Source organism: Cryptotermes secundus, unplaced genomic scaffold (genome assembly GCF_002891405.2).
Source record: "Cryptotermes secundus unplaced genomic scaffold, Csec_1.0 scaffold533, whole genome shotgun sequence".
Lineage (NCBI taxonomy): Eukaryota > Metazoa > Arthropoda > Insecta > Blattodea > Kalotermitidae > Cryptotermes > Cryptotermes secundus.
In genome coordinates, this window is record NW_019731275.1 from 115834 (window position 1) to 127964 (window position 12131).

The 12131-nt window shown below is 36.6% G+C and overlaps 1 protein-coding gene across 8 annotated transcripts in view; it reads right to left on the minus strand.

The window, feature by feature from the left end:
- The window catches only part of LOC111866839 (protein FAM184A), a 116589-nt gene that overhangs the window by 29462 nt on the left and 74996 nt on the right, over positions 1 to 12131 (minus strand). For all 8 annotated transcript variants that reach the window (XM_023856152.2, XM_023856151.2, XM_023856149.2 and 5 more), the window contains exons 3-9: positions 9823 to 9957; positions 7694 to 7914; positions 5953 to 6204; positions 4994 to 5185; positions 3954 to 4037; positions 2300 to 2467; positions 48 to 225 (exon numbers count right to left, since the gene is read on the minus strand). In XM_023856152.2, coding sequence (XP_023711920.1) covers positions 48 to 225; positions 2300 to 2467; positions 3954 to 4037; positions 4994 to 5185; positions 5953 to 6204; positions 7694 to 7914; positions 9823 to 9957 — 1230 coding nt within the window. The remainder of the gene's footprint in view (positions 1 to 47; positions 226 to 2299; positions 2468 to 3953; positions 4038 to 4993; positions 5186 to 5952; positions 6205 to 7693; positions 7915 to 9822; positions 9958 to 12131) is intronic.

A 12131-nucleotide genomic window follows, 5' to 3' on the forward strand; every position in this document is an offset into this window, starting at 1 on the left:
CCAAAATACAATACTGCCACAGCCACAGCCTTCTTTATGTTTCTCACCTATTTCTTTTTCATATTTTTCTGTTAGTTTCTCCAGTTGATCTTGGTATGACAAATCAAGCTTATCAAGTTTCCGGCGAAGATCAAAGATGTCTCGATCTGCATTTGTTTGTGCCTTCTCTAGTTCTCCATGATAGTATGTATCTTTCTCTGTTAAGCGATCCTTCAGTGTAGATATCTATAAGAGAAGAATCATGGGAATAATAGGGCACAAGAGAGGTCACAATATCCACAGTATGCAGAATTAATATTAAAATTTTGGATTCTACTGTAAGTCAAATATACATTTCATTCGGTATCTCCTAATACTTTTATGTTATTAGTAAAGGTACAATATAACCTTATCTCATACTCAGATGCACAAGCCTAAAGTAATCCACAACCACAGCTCAAATAAAACAGACCACTATTTTCAGTGCTTTGTCACAATCAATAATACTGTGATGGAAGCTGTCATGTTTTGCCTGTGGTGTTGTGCTGACCCTGCTCATACTGCAGACTTATCCTATAATATGGTGTTGATCTTTGGATTCAATTTCAAGCCTTTCATTTATTTTTATATACTGAGTCTGGGGAAGAGTAGTGTAAATCAGACATGTTTTATATTGCTACAGTCTGTTGAGGTTAGCAATACAAGGAGCTTTACATCCATACTCCCTATCTGACTTTGTAGCATGTTGTACAAGTCCAAAAATTTCAATCTTATGTCAGTTGAGAAAACTGAAATATGATTTATATGTTATACATTGTACTTCCATATTGTCGACAGTGACCTTGGTGAACAAACAACACTTAAGTTGGTTCAAATTATACGAACACTTCAACAATCCACACTCGTGTATTACATGCTCTAATGTATTATAAAGTGATCACTGTATTTGTGTACTTAAGTATTAAGAAGTGAACTCAAGTAACTTAAATTTACCACCACCTTTTCCGCCATGTTAATGCATGCATAGTTGATCTACATGTTGCTTCCAACAATATGTCCACAGTTGTTAGTCTGATGTTTAAGAATTATCTTGCATGTGAACTCCCTTAAAAATGATGAATTTTTGGATTTGCCATGGACTGAAGATCAGACCATCAGTTTTTGTCAAAGAAGCAGAGTTCTGCCAAGGGAACACAAGTGCATATATTCATTCAATAAACCAGTAGGACAAAAGCATAAACAAAACTGCCCCATTATTGTGCATCAGCTCCTGCAGATAACTGGGTGTGAGATATGGCTGTCTCAGTCTCTCTTTCACTTCATGATATGTACATAAACAGTAATTTCAAAGTGCTATGTCACAATTTTTATATTTTAACTATGAATCTATAAGTTATTACCTTTTAGGGATACTAAAGAAATTTTGGGAAGAAGCTGAAAACAAAAAGTAATGAATGGCTTCTGGCATAAACATTTTCTTTGAAGGTAAAGATAGATTACCTTGTGCCTGAACGCCTCACCATAATGTTGTATTGGGAGTGTGAAGGCATATCCTTGCATTCTGGACCATGATAATGGGTATGGATGAAAGGTTAGTTACAAATTCTGGCCACTACATTTCAATAGTCTCTATACCTGATGGATAGGAGAATGGGCAGGCTCCAGAGGTGATCTGGATGTGGCAATAAGACTCTAGCTGGTGAAACAACTACTCAGAAAACAAAAATTTGTGCCTTAAGGGCTAGGTTTGTTAATCTAGACTGAAATGAGTTAGCTCAGGATTGAGTCCTCTGACAGATTCTAATGTGCATGATGCTAAACCCTTGGATCAGACTGCCACAGAATTAAATTAGTTAATCACACGACCACACTTCCGAACAGAACACAGTGACAGTGCAAAAAAAGGTAAAGCTATCCCTGTAACAGACCCATAGGGTTGTGAAACATCAGGGCTCCCACATTTTCCAGATGATCGGCTCACAGATGGTAGTAAGGTTGTCAGCCTTACATGCCATTCACACTTTAACTCCATGAAGATTCCTGGTACTCATTTCTGTTAGAGGCTGAGTGGACCCCAGGACCATAGTGTGGCTGGAAGGATTAGGCCAGTTGAAGAATCCAGTGACCTCATCAGTAATTGAACCCATGACCTTCCAGCTTGTAGCATAATGCCTCAACCAAGTATGCTACCACATGTCCCTGAACACAGTGATGGAAGGTCATAATTGTTAATATGTGTTATTTTGTATCAAACTAATGCAGTTGTCTGATATGAGTCTGAAATTTTTGAAGGTTAAAATGGTACAAAATCTAAACCTACCTCCTTAAGGCATTCTTGCAGTCTTCGTTCCCAATTCTGTTTAGCTGTGCGCATCTCTTGCTCCTTTTGAACTTTGACAGACTCCACAGCCAGATGTTTCTCTTCACTATGAAGTTGATCCAGTTCTGACTTTAATCTAGAACATTCCTGTCTCAGTCTGTCTTCCCACTGTAAAATAATGGGCCAGAAAACTTAACACCTTCCAACACAAGTGTGTCTTCAAATTCATGCTTGTTTAATTAGAAATTTATGACAGCAAACTTCAAATTATGCATGATTAATGGGAAATATAGTGTGTCGATTAGAATCTAATGGCTGCAGGAGCAAAAACTCTTACAGAGACCCAATATAAAGTCAAAACATGTTTTTGCTTTAGACCTTGCATGAGAGTCTTCCTAGGCAGCACAGCTGATTTATGGATGGAAGATTTCAGATCCTTACACTGTAACATAATCACAAATAGAGTAGTACACAAGTACAAAGGGACCTGCATGAGGGAAGGTGATGAACAGTACAGCTAAAGTAGAAGTACTGCTGTGTGGTGGGCAAATATATGCAAATTGCAAATCTGATTCTAAATAACCCCGTAAAAATTGTGAATTTTCTTTGAAACTTTTGATTGTTGGGTGAGAATTCCAGATGCTTGGGTACAAGATAACAGGAAGTTTGCTGTATTCCATAGAGTTCTAATTCTTTTAAATTGTAGTTCTCTCTCTGCTTCTCAGACAAACATTAAATTAATTTATTATATTCATAACATATTGTGGCATGTTGACCCACTGCTGGGCAACGACCGCAAGTTAAGCAAAAAACAGCAGCCATTGCTGAGTAATGGCTTCACAAATGAATATGTTTGCATGACAACAATTGAAATCAGTAACAGAGGAAAAATGTTTTCTGTGCAGCCCATACCGAGATGTTATAAGCAGACCAGTTGGAGCAATGAGTTAGTTGTGAGACAGTTGTCAGCTGGTAAGAACATGAGCATGGAAGCCGAGTGCATTGTTTGGATCTGTCACCAGGCAATGACTGGTGAAGACACAGCAGACTGAGATGGCAGTACATGTTGTAATGAATTTGCAGAGTGTGTGAATTAATGATAGTATTATAATTGCTTGTAGTTATGATCGGTAAGTGTTCAATAAATCCAATTACCAATCCAAACCTAGTCTGTAGTCACACTCATACACATGACAATATAATTCTCTCACAATGTAGAAACCTTATACTTTTGCTTCATTATTCAGATTAGTTGCTCTTTTATTGAGTACAAAAATTTGTGTTTTGAGTAGATATTTTACATCCTTATTTTCATTTCCCATTAAATACTTTACACAAGGGCTTTACAATTTTCACAGTCTTGTTCATTGTCACACAGTAATCATACAAATTAATGAATATATGGAAAGATGTGTACTTAAGAATAATACTCGTATATGTCTTGTAACAGCAATATTTCTGGAAATAAGTGTACTTAAAAAAATATACAAGTATGCCTTGTAACTACAATATTTCACTAATGACAATTGCTTGATTCATGTATAAGTGACAACCCAATTTGAAGCTCCATATTTTTAATAAGAAGTGTATGATCTTCATGGACATTAATATAGGAACTTATTTCATTGTTAAACATTACCCAAATATGAGTTACCTGAGCGGTGATTTCACTTTTCTGTTGATCAAGACGGATTTCAAATTTCTTTTCATTATCAGCCATCTTCTTCTCATGTAAGCTCTGTATATAAAAGAAAGTCAAATTAGAATTATACACAAATTTGTTTAAGCAACATGTTTAAAGTTCCATACAACAGACAACATAAGCATATGTTTTAACGTTTATTCTTCAGGAAAAAATAGAATTTTAGAATTCTTTTGGCACAGGAAACAAGTGAGTGTTTCTATTTTTGTTTGAAATAACTCAAGATTTAGAGTCTCTTCCATTTGCTGTTGTCATGTGACTTGAATTTCTTCATGCTTTCCATTCCCTGGACTAGGTATCTCATTAAGAAACATGATGCACTTCTATTCTGCATAATTATTAACAAGTACAAAAAGGTAAAGCTATCCCTCTAACTATAGGGTTGTGAAACATTGAGGCTCCCAGCGTGAAAGCAGGTGGCAAGCAATGCTATCACTCCAGTTTCTTGCTTGGCTTATTCTTTGACCCTGAAGATGGAGGCGACTTCCTCCAAAACATTGGTTGGCTTTCAACAGACTACATGGCATTATTGTCCAGAAAATAGAAGTCTTCACAACCACCACTCTGAGTACCTAAAATCATACCCTTATCCTGTGTCTTACCCTAGGGAGAAAAAACAAATTTTACTCTCTTTCTCAAAAAATTATCATTCTACAAATTTTATAGGTTTTAGATGACATACAAAGTTACGAGATTCTGAACCAAATTTTAACAAGTACCTCCCTAATTTAAAGTGCATTTATATTACTGGGACTGGTTTGGAATTTATAAATTTAATTAGTGCAGCAAAGGATTAGCTGAGTGTTATAACCTGAATCTCACTCTCATGTGGAAATCCAGATTCCAGTGAAACATTACATTCAATTTATAGGCTTTCATCTAGAGCTAACAGATCTGTGGGAAGAATGCTCAAGTTGTACCAGTAAATTTTGAACTCAGAAACAATATCAGATGACAGACTGCAGTTATTATTATATTTCAAACAAACTCACCTGCATGCATATTCCATGGCTCTTCTCCTTGTCAAGCTGTCCTCGAAGTCGAGTCACCTCTTCCTTTAGCAACCGTTCACTGACCTGTAGCTGCTCTGTCTGCCGAGTAGTAACTCGTAGTGACCTCTGCTGCTCAATGGTCAGACCCCGCAGCTGTATCACCTCAGCCTCATAAGTCTTCAACTGTGGCAACTTTTTAAAACAAATTGTTTGAGAAAATATTTGATTGGTATAAATCATAACAATTTTACTTCTAATACCAAGTCTGACCACTAATTTTTTCATTCTCTGTGGGTGTGTGAAACATAGTCCTATGTTAAGAAGGTCCCTTTCACCACAGTATGGTGCACCCTCAGGTTATGGATGAAAGATACAGATTGTAGGCAGTGACAGCTGCTGCAAATATGCATAGGTTGATTCAAACTCTTGTGGTCTAACTGTAGGATTTTGTTGGAGAGATGACTTGTAGCAGGAAATGTGTGTAAACTGTTTGATTCATCTCCTTTGTCAAATTATTTAGTTATTAACCGAATAAGACTTCTACAACTGGTGCTTTTACCAGTATTCTTACCATCTGCTAAAGTTTCCCACAAGGTTGGTCTTACAACAGAGCCGCTCTTCTATGTCCTTCCACAAGCGATCCTCTTGAATCTTTGTCCCTTCTTCTGATGCTTTTCTATGCTTGGTCTTTTTATGTTTCTTTTATTAACTTCAAGAAGTATAACAAGAACAACCAACTTATACAACCACAGGGATTATAAAGCGCAATAACTACTCATAGGTCCAAAAAGTACATAATCATCATAATCATCAGGACAAAATACTGGATCTGTAGTTAAGTACATTCACCTGTGAATTATGTTTCCTGGACCCAAACACATAGTGAGTAAATATTGTATAAGTGTGCATATCTGTTAGTATTACACACATTATCCTGTAATCACTTAGAGGCTAGTTACCTCCTGCAGTTGTTGTTCTGCCAGTTTCAACTTCAACTCCAGTTCCTTTTTACCCTCCTTCAGACGTTCCTCTGCTGCCTTGTCTTTCTCCTCTAATCGTCGCTTGCAGGCTTGCTCTACCTCCCGTAGTTTCCACTCAAAGTCATCCAGCAGTTGCTGCTCCCTGTCTGTATTCACTGTACGCAACTTTTCAAAATCCTGCTCAAAGCGTGCCAGGATGAGGGCTTTTTCTTCTAATGCTTCCTCCAATGCCTGAAACACCATAATTACACTAATGTTGTAAAAACAATGTTGGCATTTCAACATACCTCTCTTACACTTGTACATGGCGTAACAAAAGTAAAACTTAATTAATTTCATTAAATATTCGCTACATTGAAAAATTATTTAAATAGTAGAAGGTGCAGATCTTAATAATGAGATCTGTATTTCATATTATGTTCAAATTTTCTGTAAAATAAGCATGTATTGTAAAAATCAATAAAGGTTGAATTGAGCTGCATATAAAGTGCTAGACCAGTACAAATCAAAATAAAATATTGTATGACAATATGTCACTATCTCATCACCAAAATGCAGGGCAAAATCATGACAAAAAAGATAGGAAACAGATGTTTTGAAAATGTGGCATAGTTCAGATATTTGGGAACAACGATAACAGATCGAAACCTGATTCAGGAGGAAATTAAGAGGAGATTGAACTCAGGTAATGCTTGCTACCATTCAGTCCAGAACCATTTGTCTTCTCGTCTGTTGTCCAAAAACATAAAAATTAGAATATACAAAACTATAATTTTGCCTTTGGTTCTGTATGGGTGTGAAACTTGGTCTCTGACATTCAGGGAGGAACATAGACTGAGGGTGTTTGAGAACAGGGTGTTGAGGAGAATATTTGGACTGAAGAGGGATGAAGTGACAGGAGGTTGGAGAAAGCTGCACAATGAGGAGCTTCATAACTTGTACTCTTCTCCAATTACAGTATAATTAGAATGATCAAGTCAAGGATGAGGTGGGCGGGGCATGTAGCATGATGGGGGAGTCGAGGAATGCGTATAGGATATTGGTGGGAAAGCCAGAAGGAAAGAGACCACTGGGAAGACCAAGGCGTAGGGGGGTGGACAATTTTAAAATGGATCTTAGACACACAGGATGGGATGGTATGGATCGGATTGATCTGGCTCATGATAGGGACCAGCGGATGGCTCTTGTGAACACAGTAATGAACCTTCGGGTTCCATAAAATGCTGGGAAATTCTTGAGTAGCTGCATAATTGGCGACTCCTCCAGAAGGGCTCAGCTCCATGAGTAAGTAAGTAATGACAACTTTTAGCACAATCTTCCAACATGAAATTTCATTAACCTATAGGGTGTTTTGCAGATGACGTTGCGGACTAACATATGGGCAATATGATGACATAATCTCCCCTACCTATGTTCACTTCATGCACTTTGTGCAAAGAATACTTTTGGAAATTATGTCTACTCCACACTGGAGTAGAGCATTCCACTCTTGTTAAGTTTTGGTTCACATCACAGAAGCTTGTTATTATCATGACAGTTGAGTCTAAACCAATCAGTAACTAACCCAATCAATCATACAACTATAAATTGCCCAGTCTGTGGTCAAAAAGTCTGCCTTTATTGACCCACAAATGTGACTTTCTGAAAGACCTAAATTCTGTGACACAAATATGCTTTCAAATAGGGTTTATTGCATCATGAAATATAACCATGTTATTACCCTCTCTATAATCTTTATTTCCTCTTCTCGATCTGCCTCCATCTCCACCCTCGTCTGCTCCAACTTGTCCCTCTCACTGCGCACCTCTTCCAGTTGTGACTGGAGCTGCTGCACTTTCTCCTCCATCTCATTCACTTTGGACTCCAGTTCTGCCACTCTTTCACTGTCACTATCATTATCACTGTCACTGCCACTGTTGTTGGAAGAAGAATGCATCTCCTCTGCAAACATCAGAATTTTTAACAAGATTCAGGAAGTTGTATCTGGCATAACAATATTAAAACACAGTCAATTTCTGAGAATTAATGTGGAGGGATGAATTGTTCATTATATTCATGCATACATCATATATTAAAATCTTTGTCTGCAAATCCATTGCAGGGGCATTACTTAACAGTGCACTGGTATACTGGTGTACATTGATGTCAGCAGGATGCTTGCTCATTCCAGTGGTTAGCTACTATTATTACTATAGAATAGTACAGAATAAAAGAAAAAAAAATGCTTTTTGTTCTTCACAACCTTGTAACCTATAATCTACAGTTCCTAGATCCATTTTAATATTAACTTCCCATTGTGTCTTTGTCACAATATCTATCCAAAAAGTTAGACCATACTGATCTTACATTCTTAGAGAATCTTGGATAATATGTTCTGGGTCCAGTCCTATTATCCAATATACTCTAAAAATATAACACTATATGAGTCCTATTGGAATTGAGGACAAACATTTATTATCCAATATTCTCTAAGAACATAATATCAGTAATATCATTAGTAAATGATATTAAATTTTGTGACTTTTGAGTTTATGAGGGATATTTGAACTAATTCTCTGGTGATAGAATGAAAAGGTTCAACACAAGTAATATCAAAGCCCACAACTGAGCATTGTCTTAGGCTAGATCCGCCCACCTACCATTCTTGCAGCATCCTCCTTAAGATCTGCAGTAATGTTTTCTTACATATATGAGTATTTCACAGTGGTTTCACCAGTAATCCAAGCTACATACCTAGCCCACACCAACCCCCTCAATTTCACTCTTCTGTCAATAATTGGTAACTTATATAAATCACAATGTTCCTTCATCTATTGTAGGTCCAATTATTTTCTTCACCCCTTGTTTTTGGATTCACATAATTTATAATGTGAGGCAGATGGCTAGAGCGTTTATAGGCAATGACCTGTAAACAATCTTCAGTTGAGTGTGTTACAACAATAAGGTGAATGTTTATAGCTCATTGCTAGGCAAGGGACTGGCGAGGTAGCTATCAAGTGACATGTTATCTGTGCAGTCATGCTGTGGCTATATAAAAAGAGCCGTGAGCCATAAGATCAGAGGGCATGGGAACTAGAAGTGACAGTGACTATGAGTGACAGAGTTCTGAATTCTCGGTAGGAGACAGCCACAGAAAGTCTGTCAGCTTGTGAAGATTTAAAGTGCTATTAGAAGATTTTATTTATGCATAATATTTGGAGTGATTTGAAGTGTTAGTTCCTGTGTTTTAATTGCATTACCAAGAGAGGACTGGTGTACGTTGAGTAGTGAATTACAAAGTGTAAGTCAGTGAAAGCACTGAACTGCCTGTAGTAAATGAGATTAAGAGAGATTGTAACCAAAGTGCCAATAAATCCAATCATCTGAACTAGAACCCATCATTTCGTCACAAGTACCACCCTACTTGGGACATTTTGGTGTTAGAAGTTGGCGGCTCGGATCGTATTGGATTCTTCAGCAGTGGTTACAACCACAAATACTTGACAATTTGGTGTCATTAGTCATGCAGCCATAAACTGGTGACAACTGGAAACAAATGATGGAACCAGTGACGAAAAGCATGCTAGCCATCATGGAAAAGTTTAAAGCTCCCTGATAGGTAAAATATATGCATACAAAGCAAAATTCTGGCCACAATAAGTCCCTGACTTTCTTTTGGAGTAAGAGATGACATTGCAGAGCTATGCAGAACAACTATCAGTATATCTTAGGTATCTGGGACACTGATGGAATGAATTTAGGAAATAAAAATATTAAAAAATGTTTGAACACAATCATGTACTCTAGAACAAGCCAAATTCCAGTATAGAAATATGTTTCAAATGTTCTATGTGTCTTGTTGAACCGCACCTGCCTTCTTCTGTAGCTCATCCTCAAGCTCTCTGTTCTTCTCCTTGAAAGTTCCCAGGTCCTCCTCCAGCTGTCGCATTCTCCGCCGCACACATTCTGATTCCTTGTGTGCTGCTGCTAACTCTGCCTGCAATCCTGCAACATTGCAATAACCACTAATTTTAACTGGGGTGCTAGAGATGTTTGGAAATAATGAGACTTAAGAGATACAAATACCCAAAAGAAAGAATCTCATTTGTTCTTACTTACTGTATAAAACCCATGTTCAAAAGCCATCAAAAAGTTGGAAGTAACATATTTTCTTGTTTTCAACAAAACTAGTTATTACTATTATCTTGAGTACCAAATTGCACCTGAACAGTATCCCCCCCTCCACTTGTACAAAATTAATTAATTAATGCATGATGTGAAGGTTATATCTATCTGTTTATTCATACAAGTCAGCTTCAACATGGATTCTGACACGATTTTGTATCTAAGGTCCATCATAAAAGGTGCCTCATAAATTTTATTGTGGTCCAGATGGATAAAAAATTACATGAAGTTCAAATGAAACTATTATGTAAAAAAAATGCTCATCATTCAGTGTCTCAGAGAAAGCATTCTTCCGCTTGTCACTACCAATTCTGTGGTTTAATAATTCATATGTCTGCCATTAGGTCTACAGCCAAGATCATTTATTAAGCCTTGTCTAAAACATATTTGAGGATATATCATACTCCTGAGTAGGCAATCTTAACAGATGACAAATCCTACATGTTCAACAGTACTTTTAATATGTCAATTTTGTTTCACTGTAGCTGAAAATAGAATCTAATAATTTTCTGATGATGCCATAACTACCTTTATTATTATCTAATAATGATACACCCACAGAGACATTTTAGACATAGTCTAGCAATGAAATAATGTTTTTTCTATGACCAGCCAGGCCGTACATCTATTCTCTTCATTGACCTACAGCATGGTTGTTACATATTTATTGAAATTTGGGAATCAGGCCAGATTCTTTATAATCATTAGAGTCTAATTGCATGATTATTGATCTGTTTAAACCTTTGCCATACAATTTTCATACATAATAAAAATTTTATGTTGAGTAACTTATCACAGGAACTAAAACAGGCAAAACCTGCAGATGTCAATTATAGAAAGCTAATTACAGCATCGATACAGAGGATAATGGACAATTGATCAGGCAGTTTTAACTCTAGCAGGTCTCTTTAACAATATTCAATTCTAGTGAAGAATTTATAACTTAAACTGATCCCAAAGTCCTCAGATATTTTGTAACTTTCGTTCAAAATATTTTTAATGTTTTTCTACAATTCTGTTTTAAAATTTTAAACGTTAATATTTTCTTCTTTACTCCTGACCTAATATTTTTAAAAGAAGAAAACCCATCAGGAGGGATAAGAAATGCATATAAGAATTTGGTAGGCAAACATGAAGGTAACAGACCATTTTGGAGACCTATGTGTAGATGTGAGGAAATGTGGGATGGAGATGTGATAAAGAGCTTTGTCCAGGCCAACAGGAACTATGAAAACCCCAAAACTAGAAATAATCTTGATCATCTCGAAAACTATTAACTTTTCAGTGAAGCCCCTCCACCATGGAATTATTGAAATATTTGCACTTGTTTGCTGGTTGTTTCATTCTGAACACAGTTAACTAAAAGATGATTGTCTCCTCTAGTCAGATGCAGATATTTGGAAATCTGGATGATACTCAAGTTCCAGTTACAACAGGGAGCATCCAGCATGATAAACTGTCAAACAATAGATAATCAGTCCAACTTCAGTGATTTACAACACCAGCCATTAATCAATATAGACCTTCCCATTAGTGTGTTTGCATGAATCTCAACCTACTGTCCACAAGCTTGATTCCACTTCATGTTCTGTACCCTGTGATACTGAGAACAAGAGTAGAAAGGCGTATTTCAGACATGTTTTCCAAATCCATTCTTTGCTTTCATTATCATTCTTAATGTTCATTTATTACACAAACATACTTATATTGCTACATAGCTAATCATACCATTCACATCACAATGAGCAGTCAGATATTGTTATCATATTATATTACACACTCACTACACCATCTTTCTTTTTAAATAAGAACTGTATGTATTAATTGCATCTATATTTTATGTTCAATGTATATAATTATGACTTTGATTTTAGTACCACATACCGATTTTAATTGCTATACTGTGCATATGCATACAAATATTGGATCCAAGATTCTCACATCAGTGGCTAGGGAGAATACCATCTTCTGGGATGTGATACCATGTATTGTAG